The sequence below is a fragment of the Exserohilum turcica genome, assembly GCF_000359705.1.
Source record: "Exserohilum turcica Et28A unplaced genomic scaffold SETTUscaffold_2, whole genome shotgun sequence".
Classification (NCBI taxonomy): domain Eukaryota; kingdom Fungi; phylum Ascomycota; class Dothideomycetes; order Pleosporales; family Pleosporaceae; genus Exserohilum; species Exserohilum turcicum.
The window spans coordinates 2,002,587-2,027,190 of record NW_007360025.1 but is presented as its reverse complement, the minus strand read 5'-3'; the positions used below and the strand labels follow the sequence as shown (position 1 = coordinate 2,027,190).

Below are 24,604 nucleotides of genomic sequence, written 5' to 3'. Positions count from 1 at the left end.
TTTAGTGAGTAACTCTCTCGTTTCGACTTAGTGCCCAGCGAGTAGCAGCTGTCTTGGCGTTTCGACTTGGTGCTTCTACAGAGGTAACCAGTCTCTGTATCAGCGTTTGGATTTGGTGCCACAGTAGGCGAAGACTGTCTCGGCGTTTCGACTTATTTTGCTATTACAGACTAGAAAACTGTTATAGCGTTTTTGAATTTTGTGCCATAGTAGGCAAAGACTGTCCTGGCGGTTGGATATAGTGCCACAGCGGGATCAGGCTGTCTCGGCGTTTAGATATAGGATTTTTGATTTTTGTTGTTTTATTTGGTGTTTTTAATTGTTTTTGGTTTCGTTTGGTAGTCTCCCTATTAGTCATCGGGGCGGTCTGTGCGTTCTCGAAGATTTTCGCATTTCGAACACGTCGCAAGAATACCGACAATACCCCCTCTAGCACCTCAACGAGAGGGCTGCACACATTAGAGGTGGCGTAAATCGGTTTCTCGCGACGTGTTACCCCTATATCTGATAGAAAATTGACGAGTTTTGATGAAAGATTTCTGCTTAAAAGTTGGTGTGTGTTTGCTTACTGTAGTAAATGGCAATCTAGGCTTATAGAGATAGTATACTACTAATCACAATATTTGCTAAAGGTAAGGTTAGTTTTACATACGTACTATAACTAGAAGCAACTGCATTAGTTAAAAACATAATCTTTAGAGCGAGACAGGAGACTGCTAGGCGACAGCAGGCAGCACAAGTGGGACTAGCAAACTTAGGCACGTGGCTGTCGTCGACGCTTCTAGAATCCGTCCCGTGCGCCACAGCTACACGAATATCTGAGCACGCTACTGCTAACGTGTTGGATCAGTAAGTGGGCCGGATTAGTTAGTGGGCCACCCCACCAAACCTGACCCGACTCTCTCCACAACCACCACCATGCCGCGACAACAACGCTCTGTACAGACTGCTCGTGAAGGTAGAGTTCTTCTAGCATCTCGTGCGCTTCAAGAGAAACGTATTAAAAGCTTACGCCAAGCTGCCTTATTGTATGACGCTCCACGGACAACGCTCCAGCGACGCATCCAAGGTACCCAACCGCGATCAGAGCTGCGATCTGTCAACCGCAAACTATCAGCTACTGAAGAGCAGTCCCTTGTGCAGTGGATTCTAGACCTTGACCGACGCGGTTTTCCGCCCCATATCATTGACGTGCGACGGATGGCAGACGCTCTACTCGCTGCCCGCGGCCAAGATCCACCTCCACAGCCTGTTGGCAAGAAGTGGGTGTCGCGCTTTGTCCAAAGCCAGCCAGAGCTTCAGACAAAGTGGACTAGGAGATTTAATAGTCAGCGCGCTGACTATGAGGACCCTGCTGCAATTACAGCATGGTTCAAGCTAGTAGAGGAGACGCGCCAGACGTACGGCGTCCTAGACCAAGATATCTACAACGTCGATGAGACTGGATTCGCGATGGGCGTCACTAGCACGTCAAAGGTAGTCACAAGCTCTAACAGAGTCGGTCGGGCAGTTGTTATACAGCCAGGCAATCGCCAGTGGGTTACAGCGATCGAGTGTGTCAACGCGTCTGGCTGGTGTCTGCCACCATTGGTGATCCTGTCTGGCAAGGCCCACCAGAACAGCTGGTACAATGGGCTCCCACCAGACTGGGCTGTCGGCGTCTCAGACAACGGCTGGACGACTGATCAGCTTGGCGTAGACTGGGTAAAGCACTTTAATCAGCATACAGCAGCTCGTACAGCTGGAGTCTATCGGCTTCTTATTCTAGATGGCCACAGCAGTCACGCAACGCCAGAGTTCGACCAGTACTGCGCCAAGAACAAGATCATCACTCTCTGCATGCCGCCTCACACGTCACATCTTCTCCAGCCGCTTAATGTAAGCTGCTTCTCGCCGCTTAAGCGGGCGTACGGACGTGAGATTGAGAAGCTCGCCTGCCAAGGCGTCTACCACATTGTTAAGATGGATTTCCTTGCGGTCTATCAACAGATTCGGGCGACAGTATTCACACAGAAGAACATCCAGGCAGGCTTCCAAGCGACAGGCCTTGTCCCCCCTTGTCCTGATCGCGTCATATCATCTCTTACAGTTGTCCGTACACCATCTCCACCACAGACAACTATAGATAACAACGCTGCAGCGCAGGCAGTAGAGCAAACAGAAACACCAGAGACAGTAGCAGAGGTTCAGCAGAAGTTGCGCTATCTCCAAGAGCAGCTACGCCGGAAATCAGAGAGCCCAACAAGCGTTGTGATACGCCAGCTTGCTAAAAGCGCTCAGCTTGCAATGCAAACAGTAACAATACTTACAGAGGAAAATAAGAAGCTGCGTAAAGAAAACCAGCGCCAACGACAAAAGCAGGACCAGCAGCGTCAATATATCGCTTCCGGCGGGGTGCTCCAAGTCCAACAGGCTCAGCAGATGGCTGCAGAGGCAGAAAGGGTGGTGATGGAGGCTAGCCAGAGCCAGGGTGGTGAGCGACGTCAGCGCGCGCCGCCGACGTGCACAAAGTGCCACGTTCAAGGGCATACTCGGACTTCATGCAGAGCTAGATAAAGAATAATATCTCTTATTTCTATCTAATATTATTGCGTTGTTGTAGAGCAATTGCGCAAAGCGTTACGTTAAGTTTAGTAGGGTGGCCCACTAACTGATCCGGCCCACTTACTGATCCAACACGTTAGCTACTGCGTACTAAGAGCAGCTAAGCCGTCGCAGCTGGTCAGACGAGTTTTGACGATCTTGCTATCAGCCCGGAGAAACTGCTAGAATGCACACTCTGGACTTAGACTAACCTTCAGAGCCTGTGATCTTGATCTTTGACATTTTGGCTTTACTTTGAATCCTCTAAATATGTGAATAAGCTTATATGTCGTAGATGAACAGGGGGTGCTCAACAGAGAGTTAATAGACAGCAGGACACAATGATTAATTCAACAAGCAACGCCGCGCTTTACTTCATCGGAGGCTGATGGACTAAGAGAACCCTAGTTGTAGATTCGATGTACATTCAGCTTGTCTATATACGGGTGCGGGGCGAGGAGTGCGAAGGTCCGAAAGCAAAAGCGTCTCGGCACACAGTGTGTCTCGCTACGCAGTGACTGACATTAATTACTATTCTTTAGGCTGACCTACCTCCGAGACGGATTACTGTAGTGTTGGTTAGGTTATTCGCCGTTTTGTCAACGTTGTTAATCGACTCTCTGGCGACTACCCCTTGTTCGTTTGTAGGGTTAACTACTTCTGAAGCATCCGGAGGGTTAAGCAGCAAGCGCGATAAAGCAAAATAGTATCTTGACGGTTTGAGAGCTTTTCAACATAGCAGTGTGCATGCCGGGAGCCCCGTAGTGCGAAGCAGGAGATCTGTGAAAACGAGCCCGAGCTGGCGGGATGCGCTAGTGTCTCTTAGTATGCATGGGCCTGTATTAGCGCGCTTGTCGCCCACTGTATTCTATTGTAATAAATTCAGCGCTATGCCCGCCCTGTAGCATCTTGAAATGGATGTGGCCCGCGCTGCTGCCTTTCTAGAAGCATCTAGAAAGACGTGCATACTCCTGGAGATACATGAACAAAGCTAGTTACTCAGGCCTTGACACAAGATTATCCTCCTGGTGTTGATGCGCATCCGCGTCGAGCAGCACCCAGGCTAGCCGCTCGTGGCCTTCAGCTAAAGCTGCCTGCAGTGCGTTGTCGTACTCTCCACCCTGCAGGTTGACGTCAGCGCCCGCGTCGAGCAGCATCTTGACTACCTGCCCGTGGCCTCTCTCTGAAGCTGCATACAGTGCGTTGCCGTACTCTCCACCCTGCGCGTTGACGTCGGCGCCCGCGTCGAGCAGCAGTCTCGTAACAGTACTAAAGCCTAGTAATGCTGCGTAGTAAAGCGGCATAGGTATGCTATCGAGACCTTTTTCTAAATTTGGCATCTCCCGAGGACGGTCTGGATCATGCAACCGGAGCCAGTTAAGATATGCAGGCTCTTCAATAGCCATCAAACTCATCGCTAGACGGCTCGTCCGTTCCATCTCGTCTCCTGTCTTTCGAAGATGGCTGCTCCAGAACTCTGCAGAGTACCTTGCAAGTGCGAACGTCTTAAGAGTCTCTTTTAATAGTGGTTGCTGGAGCTGGATTAGGTACTTTAGAGAGCCTCTCGTTATTACATCGTGGCATTCAGCCTCTTGCATGCTGTACTGCTTTGCTGACCCTTGCTTGATCCTGTCTGACACAAGGTACTCCTGCACTGAATAGTGTGCTAGAGCGATGATCTGTTGGGCAGGCCCTGATCTCCCGTCCGCTTCGTTCTTCGTGATAGTGACTAGACTAGAGCAGATGCTCAGCACTTCTAGCGGGTCTTCTAACACCTCATCACGATCGAACGCTGGGTCGCGCGCCACGTCAATGGCGACGACTTCGGCGATCTCTTCGACGGACAGCGGCCGCGCAGAGAACGTCAGCCATTGCAGAATGCGCATCGCATACTTAGAATATCCGTCGTTTATCGCGGACAGAATGCGCTCGTATGTCTGGTCTAGCGTTTGCGGCAAAGTAGCAAGTGACTCACGCAGCATCGCCCGATTGAGACACTTTGCTAACGTGTCAAGCTGGCATACAACCCATCGAAACCTACTGTATGGTCAGCTTTAGTTTTGTAAAGAATTGAGTGAACACATACATCCCATGAGCACCACGCATCATTGCAGTCTCAATTTCTTGCCTGATGGCAGCGTCTTTATTCCATTTTGCCAAGCCCTTATCAATACGTAGCCTTTGTTCAACGTATTGTTGTATATCCTGATCCACTACGTCCCTTTGAAGACAGATAGCTTCCTCTTCCCCAACGTAACTCTCTAAGAATGTCTCGATATCCCGCTCTTTTCGGCTGGTCATAAGCAGATGTAGGTTATCAAGCTGCCACTCAGCCACCGTCTTAAGCATGTCCATCAGCTCCGAGCGCTGCGTACACTCGTCAAGAGCATCGAGAACAACGTACACGTGGGTGAACTCTTGCGCCGCCTCCTTCGTTACTTGTAAAAGCGCATGTAGTGAAGGCTGTCGTTTTCCGTCTTCGCAAGATGAGAACAACGCGTCAACGCCCTTCGGTATCACGACCGACCGCTGCACGAGCTGGTAGAGCAACGAGTGGAGCATCAGCTTTGGGTCCTGTTTTTGTGTATCGTTGAAGTCAAAGTAGAAGTATGCCGTCACTATACTAGTGTCATCATGGCAGTGCTGCAGCAGATGCTCGATGATGGTAGAGCTTAGGATGGTCTTTCCACATCCTGGGATCCCATACAGCCACAGTCGCGACGCTGCACTCTCTTTCCATCTCGTGAACTGCTCACCCTCTAGCAACCAGACTCCGGTCTCAGCCTGCCGCTGCTTATGCGCTTTGTGGTAGTTGGTAGACGGGTCAGGCGCCGAAAGCCAGCTGCGTATCTTGCTTAGCTTCTCTTCTTGGTCTTGACTGCGGCCCTTATGTTTCAGAATAGCCGCGCTTCTCAGCCGTTCGAGTGCATTCTCTTTGCCTTCGCCATAGATCAGCGGTAGGTGGACGCCGAATATGCCAAAAAGACAATACGCTCCATCTTCTTCCTCTGTTGTCTGTCGATTCGCTGCCCAAGAGAAACGCTTCGTAACGTCGAACTCGGACAAGTCGCTCCCTGACAGAGCTTCGATAGGTATGCCTGTAACCTCGTGTATAAGGTGCTGAAGCGACTCCTTGTCCCCTAGCCGCTCTCCCTCTTTAGAGAAGAACTCAACAGAGTGAGGAGCAAGAAGCTCCTGAAGCGTCCAGCCCCGCCTAAACCACCTGCTCTGCTTAAACGCCGACTTGCTATCGGTTTTTGGAGTGTCGTTCGCGACGTCTGAAAGGAAGACATAACACCTTTTGGCATTCTGGTACCATCGGAACATAGAGTTGATAGCTTTCGACAGTTCTGTGTTGTTTGCCTTGTCAATGCAGCAGGTGTCGACCCAGAAGTAGTCCAGACTATCCCGTTTAGCCTGTCGCGCGCAGAAGCGAATCTTCCGATATCCCTCCTTGTGTTGTGTGTCGACGTCTACTGTATTGTCCAGATCTTTCAGATCGGCAAATGTCACCTCCTGCCCCTCCTTCCAGGTGTGCGACAGGATCGCATACGGGGGGATCTTGTCCCCAATTAAGTCCTCAGTCCATCTAAGCTTCCCATCGCTTTTGATGTACAGCAGTCTCATCGAGTTATGTATGCGTCTCTGTGCGCGAGGGGTAGAAGCGAGTCTTTGAGCCTCGAAGCAGGCTGACGGAATCGACGGCGCACGGCGGCTCGCTCGCGTAGGATGTGGAGATCGTAGTTATCAGGCTTGTTTCAAGTGCTAAGTGACGGTTTGCTAAGGTAGAGGTGAGGAAGACTGCCCTTCTCGTTGTTGGGGCAGGCTGCATCTCCAACACCCAGGGCAGGAGGCGCAGCCCGCCTGCGCCGTGACACGAGGCTGGCCGGGCAGGGTTGAAAACACATGATCGCGCAACAGCCACCGTGCTGCGAACCGAGAAGTAGATATTGCCTAAGGACGCGATCTAATAGCTCAGAAAACGCAAGTTACGGACAGTCGTTTACTGTAAGAGGATGTCAAGATGTCTGTGCAGCGCGTGCTAGTTCGTGCAAGGACACACTGGCCAACTATCGTGGGGCTCGGAACGCAACGCAGCGACGATAGCGTCAAGAACCCAGAACATCTTGAGCGACGCATCTGTCTAACGCCAGCAAACGGCTCTGACGCGGACAACGAAATACTATCGATCTGCAGCATGCTATGGACCACGTTCACGCAATCTCCGCCTACCTAATCGCGACTACCCTATTCTCGAGCCTTCCACCCTTAGTTATTTAATGTGAGCATGCTGCCTTGTCTACCTAAATCCTGCGATATGTACTCTTAGCATCCGTAAGACGCGTTGAGTAACCGTAAAGCCAACATACTGAACAGACGTAAAGTTTCTTGCCTCGGCTACGGTAACGTGCAATGAGGGACACAAGAACCGCGCGAATAGCCACCGCAAGGCATAGCAATAGACACAGTAGACGGCGCAACAGCGGTGTCACGACAATAAGAACCTTATAGTGGCGCATACGTTTATTACTCTTAGGAAGCGCAGCAGAACAATCGGCTTTCCGCTGGCGTACCAAGAGGCTCCGCTACAAGATCACAGCGGCCGTCTTACCCAGGCTATCACAAGCTTCATCCCATGTCCTAATCCACTAGTACATCCGCGCCACTGGGGCCCTCCATGGGGCAGGTGCAGTCTCAATCCCCACCACAGCTGCGACGGTCGATGTTGTCGCTAGCGTTATCGATGGCTGCGGCTCTTCGGTCACCCTCTTCGCCTTCGTCTTTGGCTCCGCTGTATCATCCTCTACCGCAGCACTCGTACGCTTCCGACCTCGCTTGCCTTGGCCTTTGGCCTTCTGAGCCGCATCCTTCTCAATGCGCTTCTCTCGTGCTTCCACGAGCTCCTCGTAGCCCATCACCTTGGCTTTGCCTAGTACTAGCGATTTGGTCGACCGTCGCACCTTAGCTTCGTTGTTGACTGTCAGCAAGAACTGGATGTGGTTCTGCTGGAGGGCCCCCTTTGCGAAAGATAGCTGCGCCGCTTTAACCAGCTTGTGGAGGTGCCTCTCTAGCCGTTGTTTACTTGCCTCATTGAGGGTACTAGAGTCCTGCTCGATGATTGTGTTTCGAAGCGACACAAGGCCCTGCTCTGACACCGGCGTGACAGGTGTCAGTGGAACTTCGCTCTGGTCGCAAGTCTCGACGTTTATCTCGTCGGCCTTCACGATAGTCAGATCAGCAAGAGGCTTTGGCATACTTCTGAGCACTCTGTCTGGGTTGAACGGAAACAGCCCGCTTGCAGCAAAACCAGCTATAATGTTCTTCGAAGTAAAAGCTTTCTTCCTTGCAGGGCTATAGAGGGAAGTAAAGTGTTCTTTGCCGATTGTGTTGACGCCTCCCCGCTCTAGGCGCTCGGCTTGCTCGCGGTAGGCGGCCTTGAGTGGACTGAACACCGCAATGTCGCAAGGCTGCAGCTTGTGGGAAGTATGAGAGGGAAGACGGCAAAGGACGATGTTGTTGGCGAAGCAAAACTCTAGCACTTCAAGAGTCTCATGTGTCCCAAAGCCATCACAAACTAGCACTCGCGGCTTACCTCCAGCTCGCTCTTTAGTCTCAGGGTTAAATATACGCTGAAGCCATTGTAAGCTAATATAAGAATCCGTGTATCCAGTGTCAGAGCACGCGTACTACCATCCAGGGGTAGGAAATGTTGTCCAGTTGCTCCGATGCGTCGTAGCCGGCCAGATAATCATAGGGTTTAGATACCTACCGTCACCGCTAATGTACTTAATCGCGGTAACTATAGTGCGCTTAACATGCGCACCTCTATAGTCTCGCATATCATCCTTACCTACTAATACTTTAACTGTACCTAGCATAGAAAGCATCACGCCAGTCTCGTCCATGTTGTATACGTTCTCCTTAGAAATAGCAGGGTCTCGCAGTAGCCTTCCAATCACTTTAAACCAGTGGCTTACCCTCCAGTAGATATTTTTCTCGTGACGATTCCAGTCTAGCGCCTTGACCCTCCTCGCTTGTGTCTCTGGATGGCGTTTCTCAAAGCCTTGAGTCCAGTTCTTGCCCGGCGGCTTTAGCGGGCGGTGGGTCTTAGATCGCTGGCGGGTGACGCAGAAGGCTAGAAAACGTATGTACTTGATGCGCACAGGTTGTCCGAGATCAGACATCTGGAGGAGAAAATGAACGAGGGCATCCTCCTCGTACGGAGCGAGGTACTGTTGGCTTCGGGCCTTTTCTTCTATCGAGCGACGACCCCGCGCACGATGGTGCAGGGTTGTGTGAGGGACACCACCACGATCTGCGCGAGCACGGTATGATTTAGATAGGCTAGGAGGAACGGGCTGCGCCAGGACACGACTGGCTGCATCCATGGTGGCGAACGTGTTAGCAATAGAGAGACGAGGAGCATCTGGGGAGACTCCAAGCAGGGAGCGCAGCCCGTACACACAACAGCTCCACAGGCGCGCAGCCGTAGATGCTTCTAGAAATCTATCAGCAGGCGCCACTTCTATTTTAAGAGGCACACTACACGAGCATAGCGTCGTTTTTGTTACAATAGAATACAGCAGACGACAAGGGCGCTAACAAAGACTAGTGTATGTGCCAAGCCACGCTAGCGTATCCGCTAACGCTGGTTTGTTTCCAAAGATCTCCTGCTCCACACAACGGAGCTCCCGGCATGCTCGCTCCTACGTTTGAGTAAGACCATGAAGCCGGGAAGTCAATCTTCCTTCATTAAACTCTCTTTATGACCCTTCGAGTAGTCGGTTACTCCTTATGCCCGCCACTGGACAGGGGGGTGCTGTTGAAGAGTCGATTGACGACGTCGTTGAATCAATTAATAGCTAAGCCAACACCACAGCAATTCTTGTTGGAGATGAGTTAATTGAGAAATGTTAACTGGAGAATCTCTAAGATTGCAACAATTGCGGCAACAAATTCGACTACGATGATGAAACGAATTCACCTCATATTCTAGAAAAATGCGGTGCTGTGAGTGAATCAAATACGACATCTATGAAATTACTAATCGACTCAGCCGTGGTGTCACAGCTGTATCCAAAAGAGACGAAGAGTGTGTATGCACCATAGCAGGCTTGGTACGCAGCAAAGTCATAGACTTTACAGCAATGCATGCGTCATCTGCCACGAAGATCAAGCACAAACCACAATCGATATGGAATGCGGTAACTTACGTTCTATGGCATAGCGTATAACTCAATTCTTACTCCCCTGCAGGGCATCCAGTGTGTCGGGAGTGCTTAAGGAACTGGCTTAGTTGGAAACATGGAATGCATCAGGACGACGTAGTTCACAGCAAAGTTCCGTATGTTTGCTCGCTATGTCAAAATCGTGAAAAGGCCTGTGTTCTGTTTAGCCTGCCATTGGTTCAGCATGTCCCGAGTTATGAACGTGCCAGGGCTTGTGCTGCCCGTCAGAGATAGGGCAGAGGTGCGTTCATTGCAAATCTTCTAGGAGGTTGACCAATTTGTTTGTATAATATACTGTTTTTCTGTTTCTTTTCTACCTTCTAAAAAGTAATCGACATTAGGCTGCCAAGTTTCTCACTACATGCGAAGCCTCACCGCTTTGTAATATTCGTCTGATGATACATGAATAGCATGTCGCTTACTATCAATGGGCATGTATTCATACAATGTAACCCAATCATCATTAGACAGCTCTTCTAGGACCTCATTGATTGTTTCCAGGTTAGGCATAAATGATTTGGCTCTCTTAAAGCGCGGAAAGAGCTTTTGTAGAGTTGATTAAGGGGGTGGACAAGGTGGTAGAGGTAAAAAAAGAGTGACTCCAAGTTCATTATTTTTCACAGCTGTAAGCTGAATACAATGGCGAGACATAATACGTGCGAGCTCGCGAATCCGTGGATACAAAGTGTTGCCTGCAGCTTTAAGACGTAGGTTATCTTCGTCTTCACAGTGCTGTAATATAACTTTTACTATGTGTTTGTTAGGGACTGCGAACCGGATAGAAAGTTTGCTATGTCTAGTGTAGGCTGGATAGCTTGGGTACATGGTAGAGGTGGCAACCCCTTCAGTGCTATCTTCTCTCAGCCATATATGCACATCCGTATGTATGTAAACTGTGTACATAAACTAGCTCCTGGAACTGGAAGCTGGTTCTGGGCGCTGTGCCACGCTTCATAGCTAGGGATATGCTGCGAAGGACGGTATTCCGCAACTTGAGGAGTAAGGCATTCTGTTACTCCCTAGCGAAGAAACTAGACCAACAGCAATATATGATGCGCTAAAGGTACTGACCCCGTAGTGTCATTGATCTGCATAGGACGGAATTCATTACTCGCCTTACAACTACACCCTATCAACGATCTTTCTTACATTCAGCATGCTCAGGTGCATATGGTTCTTCCTTGGCTTATGTTCGGCTCAGATCATTCCCTTTGATCAACCACTGCCCATACTTACGAGTCCGGTGGTCCAAACGAAGGCTGGATATGACCTTTATTACCAGTAGGATCTCACTGTACATTGAACTCTGATGTATTTCTTACTAGTTACCAGACTAAGCAACTTTCGCAATTCCACCTGCCAAGCGACTTTGAGTTTCCAAAATGACACATTCCTACCTATATCTGCACTCGCAATCCCAAAGACATGTCCAGGCGATCAGACGGCAAGGTTCCGTATACCGGAAAACGTACCTAGTGGCCCTGCTGCGCTTCAATGGTATGTTGAGCTGACGTTGTTGCTAAGTGAAGGCTTATTTGTATAGGGAATGCTCTGGCGCGAATGGCGTAGTGGTTGATCTTCTGGTTATTTCTGGAGGCTCTGGGGACTGGACCCGGTTTGCGGATGAGAGCGACGCTGTACGCATTGCGGTACATTGTCATGGGCACACTACGAACCAATCACACACTAATTCCACATGTATATAGGCGCGCGCGTAGATGAATGAATTCATTAGTGACACACTGCCACATGTCTTGGGTGCCGCAGGAGCGTGATATTCAATAATGTGGCACAGCGCGAGGGAGTTGGTGTCGCAGCCTAATAATAGCAACACCTGTGATATTGAACTCAAGTAATTACTAACATTCGTTTGCCCTTTCGGTCCTATCAACAAGTCATATTTCTAAACTTCTAAGGTGCGTCCCTAAGTGTAGAGACACTGTGTCGCGAGACAGGTTCACGGTTCGGAGATCCAGACATGCTTCCTATCACACTTAACGAGGTGCAAACGAAAGACCAACCCATATGTCTAGAACTGTGCTTTTGAGGGCTGCAGTCAATCCTTTGTTCCTCTGTGTGGCCCTATGAAGGCTTTCTGTAGCATCCATTGAACAGCGCTCTAGGTAGCGGACTTTGTTCGCCAGATCTTTGTACTTCAGTTCTATACCAGTACTCCTGTTATCCATCTCCATGAGAAGTTCTTTGAGATTGCAGACCTCCTCTATGGCGGCGCGGAGTGATCGGAATAGAGTGTCTACTGAAGGAGGCGTCATGGCTGAGGATAAGGAATGGGCGGACCCGGAGGGCCCAAGGCGCTGTCCGTCGATGCCACTGCCTTGGAGCTATATTCATCAGCATTTGCTACTTGGCAAGAACCAAGAACATTACCTCATTGCTGCTGCAATGTCGTGAGAGTATTCCTGAGCCCTCCTGCTCTGCCATGTTGCTGGAATCTGAAAGAAGTGGGTAGATTGAGAAAAGGGATGAATGAATTGAAAAGGAGAACACGAAAACCGCGAAAGCCACGTCAATTCGCCTAGACACAAGTGGGGGCCAATAAATGGACACAGTCTATGCGGAGAACGATTCTGGCCAAATCCCGGTAATCACAAGCACTTCTGCAGGCCTAAAAGTGTAGCACTGTAATAACTCATTAATTGAACTACGTAGTTGACTAAAAGAACCCTGTTTTTACGCGCAGTCTTTTTGAGTGATGGACAAGTTGCGATGATTGAGGGGAGCTTGGACGTTTTGCAGGGATTGCTGGCAGCGGTTTCTCTGATACCGCGTGATCGAGAGTACCGAACGGCTTCACAAGACCTTGATCATTAACCAACCTTGTTAGGGTAGTAGGAAAGCCACTTATTAGTCTTGTCTTACTCGTAATACCTCTTATAGAGAATGTAACAACCTCATCCATGCTTTCAGTGTGGAATGTTACTGATCTTTGGAATGGCGGCAACCCTCTAGGTACGGATTGCACACAGACGACAGGGTTTCCTTGAATCAGAAACCATGAGGAAGTACTAACCAGCTGGTTATATAGGTAGCGGAGACCTTCAGCGGGAAGGTCTAGGCGACAGTAAATATGGCCAAAGCAAAGATAACTATTCCCGTCGACAGTAGGTACCGCATCCAGCTCAAAATAAAACATCGATGCTAGTATGGCGTCGGTAACAAGCGTGATAGTATGCTTATCTTCCTCGATCTTTCGCTGTGCTATAGCCTTAAGGTCGGGTATTTGGAGTGCGTCGTCTAAGCTAGGCTCTGGACCTGTAAATCTTACATTCAGGCGATGATACCTAGTGCGTATACTAGGATCTAGTGAATTGTGGAAGCGTTTCTATGCGTCTTCACCATCTAGATTACGCATAAAACTTTTGAATAAACGCACATAGAAACGCGAGTTGGTAAATCCAAGGTTCGCAGGCCCCGCTGATGTTCTAGTACCTAGGGAAATGGCAAAATCAGGATTGTCTTTATCCGGCCAAAGGAATCGACTTTCCCACTGAGCTATGCTAGCTGGATTATTGTGTTGCAACCCTCCATCTTGGTAGATCCCTAGACTGCGCACCGTTTGAGGTTTGAAGAACCAGGGCGCGGCTGAGGTGCAACATGCTCTGAGTCGGCCTATTAGTCCCCAAAACTTCTGATGACGGTTTTTACTTACGCATCACTAACAGTGATATCATTTTGCGCCTTCTCAGCGCGAACAACATCGTATCCTAATGATGTTAGATCATGCTTACTGTGTTACCGCATACACTTACCAACATCATTAGGACGCTTCCCCCCATTGTAGTTAGTAAATAACCACGGGAGAGCATCATGAACAGCAGCAGTAGTAACAGCCACCTTAGTATCGTTCCGTAATGGATTGAACATCTGCAGAGGAGAGTTGAACGTTTTTCGAAATGCCTCTTGTATAGCGGCGAGGCTGTATTGGCCATCTTCAACGTATGCGTTAAGAAGCTGAAGAGCTCTCGATATTATGTCTTTTCGCTTGCCGAACGTTTTCTCAGCAACTTGCTCAAAGCGCCGTATAGACTCTGTTGCGCCCCACTGTAACAAAAACATGCCGATGACAACGAGACCCCCTATAAAGCTTAGTCATATTCCCCTACTGCTCTAGAGTTCTTACCAGCTGATGTCCCGCATACAAAATCGAAATGATCCTTAATTGCGCATCCAAGTGGGGCAAGTGTACGATCAAGATGTTGAAGAACTACTAGAGGAATCACTCCTCTAACGCCCCCTCCATCCACACTCAGCATACGTATGCCTGCTGTTGGAGGTACAAAATGGAACTTGGAGCTTTGATAGTTGACGCCGCATAGAACGCACTCTTTCAGCTCGAACGTATTTCTCTCTGACCGAGAGCGAGCTCCGAATATCCGAATGCACGGGTCGCATAAAGCATGGCCACATACAAGCACCTTCTCTGGCATGCGCAAGAAGCAGGAAAAGCATATTCAATGACTCTTAAGGTCTACTAGGTGAGGGTGGTTTGTGCGCAAGGTTTGACGATGGATTTCGCTCGCTGATACCCTGCTGTTCTGATACGTGTTGAAAATCCTACAGAACTCGTCAAGTATTGCGGATACAAACTTCTGTTGGATTTCTTCGAAAATGGTATACGTAACAATGGCAGATTTGCACGGAGCAGAGTATAGCACAGTGAAGAGATAATTAGGCGCAAAACCTGTACTTGTGAACAAATGCAAACCTGAGTAATGGTGTGACTTACTATGTGAGTTTGGTGGATAGCTAGCAAGCAACAGGGCCGAAGCTATGAGGGGTGCAGCAAAATGCCAAAGCCAGGCTTGTGATGGCATTTAATTAAGGAAATCCGTAAGGCAGGCCTCCAAGAGCTCGGTTGTGAAGCCTACTAGTCGGGAAGCACCAGCAAATTTGAAAGGCGCGGTGATATCAGTGCTCATTTGGCTCAGCGCTTGCCTTGTGAGAACATGAAAGTGGGCGTAGCTAAACTGCGTGCAATCGCTAGCACGCTCTATCATAGAAGCCTCAGACATCGCTAGCAAGCGCCTTTTCAAAGCCCGTGCACGCAATAGGGTTGATTTATATGACTGCAGTCCTAGAACCTCAATTTCTCTGATATTCTGAAGACTCGATTTATGCTCTGGGATGCAGTCCGTTCGAAGGGCTTGTTTAAGGTGGGCTGTTGCTTTGTTGGCTGCAATCCTCTCATCGAATGTATCGGATTTTGTCTCTACAACTAATAAGATGCGGGGCAATGTTGGCAAATCCCTAACTGCGACCGCATCCGCAAGGTCAGCCAGCCACTTTGCGACTGCTCTTGGGCCACCTATATTGCTAACAAAGCAACATATCACACTAGAAAAGGGAAAAAACACTTTGCCACATAGAGTGGCGTTGAAATTTCCGACCTCTGGTAGAGACCAGGACGTTGCGGGGGTGGCGGCTGCAGCGATGGTGGGGCTCGGGTGTTGCGATAGCGAGTTTTGCATGCCAGAATCGATCACAACGAGTGGTGCACATCCTCTTTGCCGAGGCAATGACCATAGATACACTTCCCTGTGTACGGGTACTGCGAGTTCGGCCCTAAGAAGTTTATCTAGCAGGATTGCCTTGGATCTTCGACCGACAAAGGTCACAAAAGATGGCCGGGAATAGTCTTCAATGGCGCTAGCCTGCGTCTCTTGGAGTGAGGAGCCCGATGGCGGCGGTTCATGGCATGTGACAATGTTTCCGCTTGGCGAAGTCTCGAAGGTAATCCAGGGAGTTGGAGGCATAGTTTCTGATGATTGTTGAGTGCTAGTCTGACTGGGGCTTTATGTGGTTGGGCGGACTATCGGCAGTCACCAGTTTTAGGGGAGCCAGAGTCGTGTTTCCCGCAGTCGCCCCAACCGATGCAGGAGACGGTTATGCAGACTACGAACTCGCGGCACAGCGCCTTGATTCCTTTATCATATACAAACTCTTTTTCAACTCAGCTCAGTTTAGCAGAGATTGCTAGTGCGTCGTTATGGAGCTGCTAGACGAAGATTTTGCCACGAAGAAGTTGACGTGCTATCGAGGGATTGCCCGGTTACCACTGGACGCTTTGGGGTTTAGGCACAGCACCGTGCTCGACAAACATCGGGAGGTCTCCCTTGAGAACGTTAGAAGATTGGAGAGGATATATGGGCAAGTTGGCTGCTTACGCTTGCAGGATGAGAATGTGGTTAATGCGATTGTTGAAGATGACCACTTGATTGCAGCATTGTCTACGCATGGAATATCACTTGACGATATGCGCAACATTCGGTGGCCACAAGAAGCGCCTACTCTGCGTCTTGAAAAAGTATACTGTCTTTCTGGTATGCACCGAATTGAGGCTGCAAGACGTTTTCTTGATGAAAATGACAAATGGTGGACCGTGAGGCTATTCTCTTATGGTAAGTGGCAGAGTATATCTCTATTACATGCATTAATTCGAGAATAGATACCCCTAAGCTAGTACTAGTGCGAATTATTGAGTCATATTCTAACGAACAAAAACCTTCTGATGGCGAGATATTTCGCAAGATAAGGCTGTATCATCGAGAGAACAATGAAGAAGCACAAAAAAGATAGTGGTCCTGCCTGGAGAAATCTAAACCCAAAGATCTACGGCAGCTTCTCAAAAGTCCTTTACTCACTGCTGGCTTTGACGCCTTAATCGACATGCCAGGATTATGGGCTACATTGCAACTTGGAGCGCTCCATAGGCTCTTAGTCCTCAAGTGTGATGAAGTACGTATATTTCTTGCTATAAAGAGATTTTTTTAATCAAGGTAGGAAATGTCACTTTATTTAACCCATATAAAAGCGGCATGGGAACAGATTTTGCGCTGTGGTGACACAGTCCTGCCATTTTCAGCTGTTGACGCAGCTACTGTAAAAAACCTTGAGCTCCTAGCTCCTAAAAATTCAACGACTGACAAAGAGTTGGTAGCCAACTTAATGGAACGCAGAGAGATATTCGCCTCTCAGCATGATGCTAATCTTCGAAATATCCTTCTGAAGAACATATGTTCATTTCCTGGTATAATTCCATCGTTAGGGACCTTTTTTGAGATGCTTAAGTACCTGGAGCCACTCTGTGAAGCACTCAGATACTTGCTAGGCGGGCAGATGAAAGGAACAATCCGCTCAAGTTTCAAGGGCCTCTACTTCGCCCCTCCTAAGAATATGGTGCAGATCAACGAGACTGAAGACGTTGAGATCAAAGTAGCGCTTAGCCAGGATCAAGCAATGATGGTTGCATACACAGAGCTATGGGCGTTCTGTAGCCGGCACTTTGATAGCTTGACAGCATTCACACCCAGGAAAGAAACAGGACAACCAAAGCCTCGTGTCAAAGGACCGAATCCAGTGGTTTGGCGATACTTGGCAAAACTTGCTCTGTCTCGAGGCTTTAAGATATCACATGCCCAGGACCTTATAGCGAAAGAGGAACACTTTCATTCGCAACTTGCTTTAGAGTACCTTCAAAAGGCAAAACCTATGTGCGCGAGCTTCCCTAAGGACCATATTCGAATAGTGGTAGAAGCAATCCGATCCGATGAAACTTTTGACAACCAGGAATCTACGCTGCTACTCCCGCACCTTGAACTTGATCGGCGGTTTGGACGACCTTTTGAACGCGACCTGCTCGTAGAGAAGAAGATAATGTTTCTACCACATTTGAGCAGCGATCCGCAATGTGAAAACTTAGACTTGCGATTAGCACGTCGTGATCTCTTCTGGTGCATGTTCACCAACTTAGATTTTCGGGTATGGAATATCCATCATCAGAAACATTATAATTAACGTGGTATTAGGGTCAGGATTTTGGGTTACCCACCACAGCCCCAAACCCAGTTCCGCCCTTGTTCAGTCAGGGTAGCGATAATATAGATGTTGACATGTCTAAATCACAAGAATTGGATACCGAACACGTAGAACTGCGATCGTGCTTGGAAAGGCTTAATCACGAGTACCAGGACCTTTCCTCTTAGCATCAGATCCTAGTAGACACATCTAAGAAGCAACAAAAGAACATTGAGGATCTGAAGAATCAAAACATAGTTTTAAAAGACCAATTAGAAAATGGTTTCTCGAGAAACTAGAAACAAGAGGAGGACTATAACCGCATCGTACATGAACACAGCACATGTCAGAATCTCAGAAACGAATTTCAGGATCTGCAACGTCAATACCAAGTGCAGTCAGAGAGAAACATGGAGCTTATATCAGAACACCAGCAACTAAAAAATGCTTATACCCGCATCATGGGAGAACACAGTACGTGCAAGAATGTTGAAGACGAACTCCAGGCTCTGGAACAGCGATACCGAATCCAGTCAGAAGAGAACAAAGAGCTTGCCTCTGAAAACGCTAGACTTCGACAACAGCAGAAAATTGCAACTGGAATTCAAACCATGAACGAAGATCCTCGAAAAGTACAGCAATTACAGGAGCCTCTTGAAATAGAAGCGACAACTATGTCAGTATTAGAGGAAAGTAACGGTACAGAATCAGATAATCCGGCCACTTACATCTGGAGAAACCACGAAGAAAAGAATACACAAGAGATCTTTTTTGTCTATGTTGTCAATAGAGATGGCGACCTAGAGGGTCGTGGCTTTGAGATAAGCAAGAGTTCAGAACAAGCGATACCCCAAATAACCGATATATTACGTCAGGCTGACACGACATTCGGAAGTGGCGGATACCATGCAACCACTGTACTGGGGTTGCAACTCACTAACATGGAGCCTGGATATCTGTTCAATTGCCTTCAGGCAAACTCGACGATATTTGTTGGAAATACTTCTACACTAGCAGCATATAATTCAGCTTCCACTGTAGCGGTGTCGCCTTCAAGATCACATCAGCAGGCTGTTACGATTGAACAAGCTTCTAGCGATGCTTTGGCAAAAAGATTAATCAAGCTAGGTAAAAGAAAGAGATATATGCCGGACGATTGGGCGATTGTGAGATATTCATTAGATTCAGAAGACGCAAGAAAAGAGATAAAAGGGTCTTCGACTATCACAAGCTCAACAAATGCAGGTGCGAAGAAAAAAAGACCAATAGGAATATTAAACTCTAAGAGGGCTTCGAGTAGTTAATCATTGATCTTTGGTGGGATGGGATCAATGACCAAGCAGAATCCAGCTGGCAACAGTAAGATCATTGAGAGAGAGCCCGTTGAGGCCGGAACAACGATATTTAACCAAGTCTTACATTCAATCATACTCTATGTGTACTTAGCAAATTTCAGACACTATACAAAAGCTACAATACGCATAGGTTGCATCTGAGTGTTCGATATTATAACGTTGATAAAAACTAACTAAGTAATTCGCCATTTGATTTGTCTTCTACGGAGTATTCATATGTACAACTAACGTCCCTCCCTGAGTGCTGGGACACCCGCCGTGCTGGGACAAATGAGGGGTACTTTGACTTTCGACACTTCGCTTTCTTCGCACATTCTAATATTCGCTATATATTTGAATTGGCTATAGTGTATAGCTATTAGTGGAGCTATCTTGATCCTCCTAACTAAAAATTACGTGGCTATTACTGCTCTTTTTGCAAATGTTACAAACAGCCTTTCCTATGTGGATAACAGCGTCACTCTGCTATAGCACTGCTTGGACGTTTTTACTACCTATCGTATATAAAGAATGTTAGTGTCCAGCCCTAAGAGCCTCATATTAACGTGGCAAGCCATCATTAGCTTCGCGCCTGCTGTAATGCCTAAAGCTATACAGGGTCGCCACGCGGATCGCTACTTCGGCTAGCGATAAGCGATCCTACATGCCCTACGTAATTAACTCTAATGTAATCTATTAACTGTGGCTAAAGACCTTGTGGCTGTGCACAGCCTTGTCTCTTTGGCAAATACTTAAATAATCCAAACTCTGGTGTTAAAAAAATACTTGAAGCAACTACTAACGAGGCTAGGCGAAACGAAATCTGCTTCTCTATGTTTATAATTATTGTAAAGTTAGCCTAACTAATATAAGAGACTACTAGTGTTTTAAGCACCACTACGTGCTCTGGCATTGATCTAACATCAATACATCCGCGCCACGGGCGCCCTCCATGGCCCTGCAACTTCGCTCATCATTGCAGCTTGAGTGATTGGCTCTAGTTCACCTAAATCCTTCTGGGCAGCCTCACGCTTACGACCACGCTTTGCTTTACCTCTTTCCGCCACAGCCTTTTCTTTGGCAGTACGCTTTGCCCGTGCCTCCTCCAGATCCTCATAGCTCATCACCTTCGCCTTCCCTAGCACGACTGATCGAGTCGCTCGGCGGACCTTGGCCTCTCCGTTAATCTTAGCCAATAGTCGGTTGTGGTCCTGCAGGAGACCTTGTTGGGCGAACGAGATGTGAGCCGCGCTCGCCAGCTTCTGTACTCGTCTCTGTAGGCGCTGTTTACTTAGTTCGTCAAGCGTAGATGTGTCCTGTTTAATTAGGTTATGAAGCGACACTAGGCCTTCTGTATTTACTGGAGTTACAGGTGTTACAGGTATTTCGTCCCTGGGACCAGATGGCATATCCTTATTACTAGCTATAGAAACCGTGAGCTCTGCAGGTGGCCTTGGCATGTCTTGGAGTACCCTTTCTGGGTTAAAAGGCAGCAAGCCACTTGCGGCCCAGGCGGCCTTGATATTCCGCCTTGTGAAAGCTTTGGTCCTTGCAGGGTCGTATAGCGAGGTGAAGTGCTCCTTACCAACTGTATCTATACCCCCTCTGTTTAGCCGCTCGACCTGGTCGCGATAGGCTGTCTTCAAGGGCGCGAATACTCCTACGTCGCAGGGCTGCAGCTTATGGGAGGTGTGAGAGGGGAGACGGCATAGCATGATGTTGTTACTAAGGCAAAATTCAAGAATTTCTAGCGTTTCGTGAGTGCCGAAGCCGTCGCAGATCAGCATCCGCGGTTTACCGTCAGCCAGGTCTCTAGTTTGGGGATCAAAAGCACGCATAAGCCACTCCAAGCTGATCTTAGAGTCATTGTAACCGCTCTCAGAGAACCCATAGTGCCATCCAGGTGTGGGATACGTAGTCCAGTTACTTCGGTGCGTCGAGGCTGGCCAGATGATGAGAGGTAGCAGCGCCCTACCATCAGCGCTTATGCACTCGACAGCAGTCACCATCGTCCGCTTCATGCCAGCACCTCTATAGTCGCGTCTATCGTCCTTACCTACCAGGACTTTGACAGAGCCAAGCTTGCTTAGCATAACCCCTGTCTCATCCATGTTGTACACATTCTCTGGCAGTACCGCTGCATCCTGCAGCACCTTGCCAATTATCTGAAACCACTCTACAGTCTTATCGTATATGTTGTTCTCATGGCGCTTCCAGTCTATTGACTTGACTCGTCTCGCTTTGAGTTCAGGGTGGCGTTTCTCGAAGGCGCGAGCCCAGTTCTTGCCCGGAGGCTTGATCGGCTTGTTGGTCGTCGTGGACCGCCGGCGTGCGATGCTGAAGGCTAGCATAGGTACGTACTTGATCCGAACCGGTTGCCCAAAACTAGACATTAGTAGCAAGAATAAAGCAAGCGCTTTCTCTTCCTCGACAGTAAGGTATTGCTGGCGCTGAGCTTTTGCTTCTTTCGACGTTCCTCCGTGCTTACGACGATGAAGGGTAGAGCGAGGGACATTGCTCTTCTCCGCCATAGTACGATATGTCTCACGCTGGTCGGAAGAGAAGGCTTCAGCCAGTGCTTGACTAGCTGGATCCATAGCCGCGAGTGTGTTGCTGTACCAGCAAAGGGGTGGTAACGAGCAGCCTCGACGTAACTAAAGCGCGTCCTGTCGCTCGGATGACATGCGGCAGAGGACGAGCGGAGCTTGTTCTAAAAATAGCAAGCGCACGACGCAGCTTCGAATGGCGCTTTGATACTGTACCTATCCTAACAAGTTATAGAAGTGCTGAAACAATCGCACCACAGTATAGGCCATCAGATAGGATGATGAGAGGTGAGCGGAATACTACACAAACAAGTGCGCAGTAAGAGTGGGCAAGCGGGCTCTGGCGAATCGTGGTTCCGAAGCCTTTCCGACCTGCGATGTGACAGCGCTTAGCTGTGCCAGCCCTCTCAGCCTTATGCAACGAACGATGGATTGCAGTACTGCTCTCAGCCCGACAGCAGTCTCGCTACTCCATCAGCCTACAACCGCACAAGGCGCGATCGACTGGTTTACCTTATCTCCGTCGCAGACCTCACGTTATGGATGGCCTTTCGGGCGCAGCAAGCGTCATCGCAGTAATCGACATATCCGCCAAGATTGCGTCGCTATGCGTCCAGTACTCTATGGCCGTAAACGACGCGAAGGGCGATATCGAGCGTGTGCGGAGAAAAGTTAGCGACATCAACCATGTGCTGAAGAAGATTAAGCAGCTTCTCGACAGCCAGGACAAGACGCGGCTCTCTGCCACCCAAGGGCTGCTGGACTCGGTCGAACAATGCCTGAACGAGCTGAAAACCCTAGACATGAGGCTAGAACCGGGAAAGACCCGCAAGACTATGAGCCGGTTTGGTTTACGTGCGCTCAAATGGCCGTTTACGAGCAAGCAGGTGGACAAGATTATCTCGAGCTTGGAAGGATACGAACAGACCTTTGGCTTAGCGCTACAGGTTGATCAGACGTAAGCTTCTATACACGGATCTGTCGTGCGCAGAAATAGCCTCTTACTAGCTATATAGGGCTGTTGTGTTCAGCATAGACCAGAAACTAGACCTAGCTAAACTACCCATCGCCCAAGGAGCGTCCTACGACTCACACACGGAGGAACACAACGCGCGATGCCTACCAAACACCCGCACCGCACTGCTGCATGACATCGCAAAATGGGCACAAGATAAGGATAGCAAGTCTATATTCTGGCTTAGTGGCATGGCTGGCACAGGAAAGTCCACAATTGCGCGGACTATTGCCGAATCATTTGCTAGGCGCGGCCAGCTAGGAGCAAGCTTCTTCTTCAAGAAAGGTGAGGGCGAGCGTGGCAACGCGTCACGGTTCTTTGCTACCATCGCCACGGACCTAGTCGCCTGCGAGCCAGGGATGCTGCCTGGTATTAAGAAGACGCTCGACGAGGACCCGGCTATCTCACACAAAGCTCTAAAAGACCAGTTCGAGAAGCTTATTCTACAGCCACTTCTAGGGATAAAGCAGACTCACTCGCGGGCCTTGGTGCGAGTTGTCGTGATCGACGCGCTAGACGAATGTGAACAAGAACCAGACGTTCGAGCGATCCTTCAGCTGCTCGCTCAGACGAAGGACATTCGCCCAGTGCCGCTACGGATCGTGGTCACCAGTCGGCCAGAGCTCCACATCCGCCTAGGCTTCAAGGAAATGCCAAACGGCACATACCAAGACCTAGTGCTCCACGAAGTACCAAGGAGCACGATCGAGCATGACATCCGTCTGTTCCTAGAGCATAAGCTTAGTATAATACGAAAAGAACGCATGCTAGCCTCAGACTGGCCAGCTCAACAGCATATCATAGCGCTAGTTGAGTTAGCTGTGCCGTTGTTCATCTACGCTGCCACTGTGTGTCGGTATATTGGCAGTAAAGGAGGCGACCCCGAAGTGTACCTGAACAAGGTCTTGCAGTATCCAAAAACAGCTTTTTCACAGCTCGACCGAACCTACCTTCCCGTCCTGGACCAGTTGCTTGTTGAGCAGGAAGAAAGAGATAGAGAAGAGTGGCTGCGCATCTTCCGTGAACTCGTAGGTAGCATAGTCATCTTAGCAAGTCCACTTCCTGTCGGCCCCCTTGCGCGCCTCCTTCAAGTTCCAAAGAAACAAGTCGAATGCCGGTTAGATGCCTTGCACTCCGTTCTTAGTATTCCTGACAGGGAGGACGTTCCTATCAGGCTACTGCACCTGTCCTTTCGCGAGTTCCTCCTCGACCCCCAAAAGCAAGGAAAGAACCCGTTCTGGGTGGATGAGAAAAGGACACACCAGAAGCTTGCATCTCGCTGCCTCGAGCTTATGTCTGGATCTGGCGGTCTTCATCAGGACATGTGCGGCCTTCTAGGCCCTGGAGTACTAAGGAGTGAGGTAGATGAGCAGACAGTTGCTACTAGGCTGCCACCTGACCTACAGTATGCGTGTCGCTACTGGGTTAACCATCTCAAGCAGAGTGGGCAAGGCATTGTTGACGGAGACGCCACGCACCTCTTTCTACGGAAGCATCTTCTTCATTAGCTTGAGGCTATGAGCCTTATAAGAGAACTGAGTACATGCATTAACTTGCTTAACAGCCTTCAGACGCTTACTAGTGTAAGACTTTTAAAAGACACCTTTCTCTTACTCTACTAACGTACAACGCAGGCACATACAATGCTAGTTTCAAGCTTTCTCCACGACGCTAGGCGGTTCGTGCTGCGGTTCCAGTCTGTGCTTATAGTCGCACCGTTGCAGACCTATTACTCGGCGTTAGTATTCGCACCAGAGAAGAGTGTGATACGACGAACATTTATAGGCCAAGTGCCAGAAAAGGTGGAGATGCTATCTAAGAAAGACGTAGACTGGGATGCGTGTCGTAGCACGCTCGAGGGCCATTCCTCTAGTGTCACCGCGGTAGCCTTCTCGCCAGACGGGCAGCTAGTCGCGTCAGCATCTGATGACAACACAGTACGGCTATGGGAGGCGGCGACAGGGACGTGTCGCAGCACGCTCGAGGGCCATTCCTCTAGTGTCACCGCGGTAGCCTTCTCGCCAGACGGGCAGCTAGTCGCGTCAGCATCTGGGGACAAGACAGTACGGCTGTGGGAGACGG

At 49.0% G+C, this 24,604-nt stretch overlaps 6 protein-coding genes across 6 annotated transcripts in view; 4 read left to right on the top strand and 2 right to left on the bottom strand.

Annotated features, from left to right (window-relative positions):
• Positions 1-6,299, bottom strand: part of SETTUDRAFT_115857 (uncharacterized protein) — a 37,293-nt gene extending 30,994 nt beyond the window's left edge. Inside the window, exons 1-2 of the mRNA XM_008027418.1 lie at positions 4,670-6,299; positions 3,597-4,620 (exon numbers count right to left, since the gene is read on the bottom strand). Of these exons, the coding sequence (XP_008025609.1) occupies positions 3,597-4,620; positions 4,670-6,210 (2,565 nt within the window). The 5' untranslated portion in view covers positions 6,211-6,299. The remainder of the gene's footprint in view (positions 1-3,596; positions 4,621-4,669) is intronic.
• A 4,152-nt stretch (positions 6,300-10,451) lies between these two features.
• On the top strand, positions 10,452-10,873 carry SETTUDRAFT_31403 (uncharacterized protein; the record flags this gene model as incomplete). Its single annotated transcript, XM_008026866.1, has 3 exons — positions 10,452-10,519; positions 10,577-10,696; positions 10,723-10,873. The coding sequence occupies 3 exons, from the start codon at positions 10,452-10,454 to the stop codon at positions 10,871-10,873; spliced, it is 339 nt and encodes a 112-aa protein (XP_008025057.1).
• A 1,613-nt stretch (positions 10,874-12,486) lies between these two features.
• SETTUDRAFT_153849 (uncharacterized protein) lies at positions 12,487-15,586 on the bottom strand (the record flags this gene model as incomplete). Its single annotated transcript, XM_008027417.1, has 7 exons — positions 12,487-13,133; positions 13,170-13,432; positions 13,483-13,537; positions 13,583-13,909; positions 13,954-14,253; positions 14,293-14,422; positions 14,702-15,586. The coding sequence occupies 7 exons, from the start codon at positions 15,584-15,586 to the stop codon at positions 12,487-12,489; spliced, it is 2,607 nt and encodes an 868-aa protein (XP_008025608.1).
• Positions 15,587-15,819: 233 nt separating this feature from the next.
• On the top strand, positions 15,820-16,278 carry SETTUDRAFT_31400 (uncharacterized protein; the record flags this gene model as incomplete). The annotated part of the gene is made up of 1 exon (XM_008026865.1): positions 15,820-16,278. One exon carries the CDS (start codon positions 15,820-15,822, stop codon positions 16,276-16,278), a length of 459 nt encoding a protein of 152 aa, XP_008025056.1.
• A 338-nt stretch (positions 16,279-16,616) lies between these two features.
• Positions 16,617-18,931, top strand: SETTUDRAFT_153848 (uncharacterized protein; the record flags this gene model as incomplete). Its single annotated transcript, XM_008027416.1, has 6 exons — positions 16,617-17,591; positions 17,639-17,682; positions 17,704-17,755; positions 17,816-17,909; positions 18,054-18,755; positions 18,810-18,931. The coding sequence occupies 6 exons, from the start codon at positions 16,617-16,619 to the stop codon at positions 18,929-18,931; spliced, it is 1,989 nt and encodes a 662-aa protein (XP_008025607.1).
• Positions 18,932-22,046: 3,115 nt separating this feature from the next.
• SETTUDRAFT_89541 (uncharacterized protein) overlaps positions 22,047-24,604 on the top strand; it is a gene marked incomplete at both ends in the record, with an annotated part of 4,057 nt that continues 1,499 nt past the window's right edge. The window contains 3 exons of the mRNA XM_008027415.1: positions 22,047-22,465; positions 22,524-23,965; positions 24,308-24,459. Of these exons, the coding sequence (XP_008025606.1) occupies positions 22,047-22,465; positions 22,524-23,965; positions 24,308-24,459 (2,013 nt within the window). The remainder of the gene's footprint in view (positions 22,466-22,523; positions 23,966-24,307; positions 24,460-24,604) is intronic.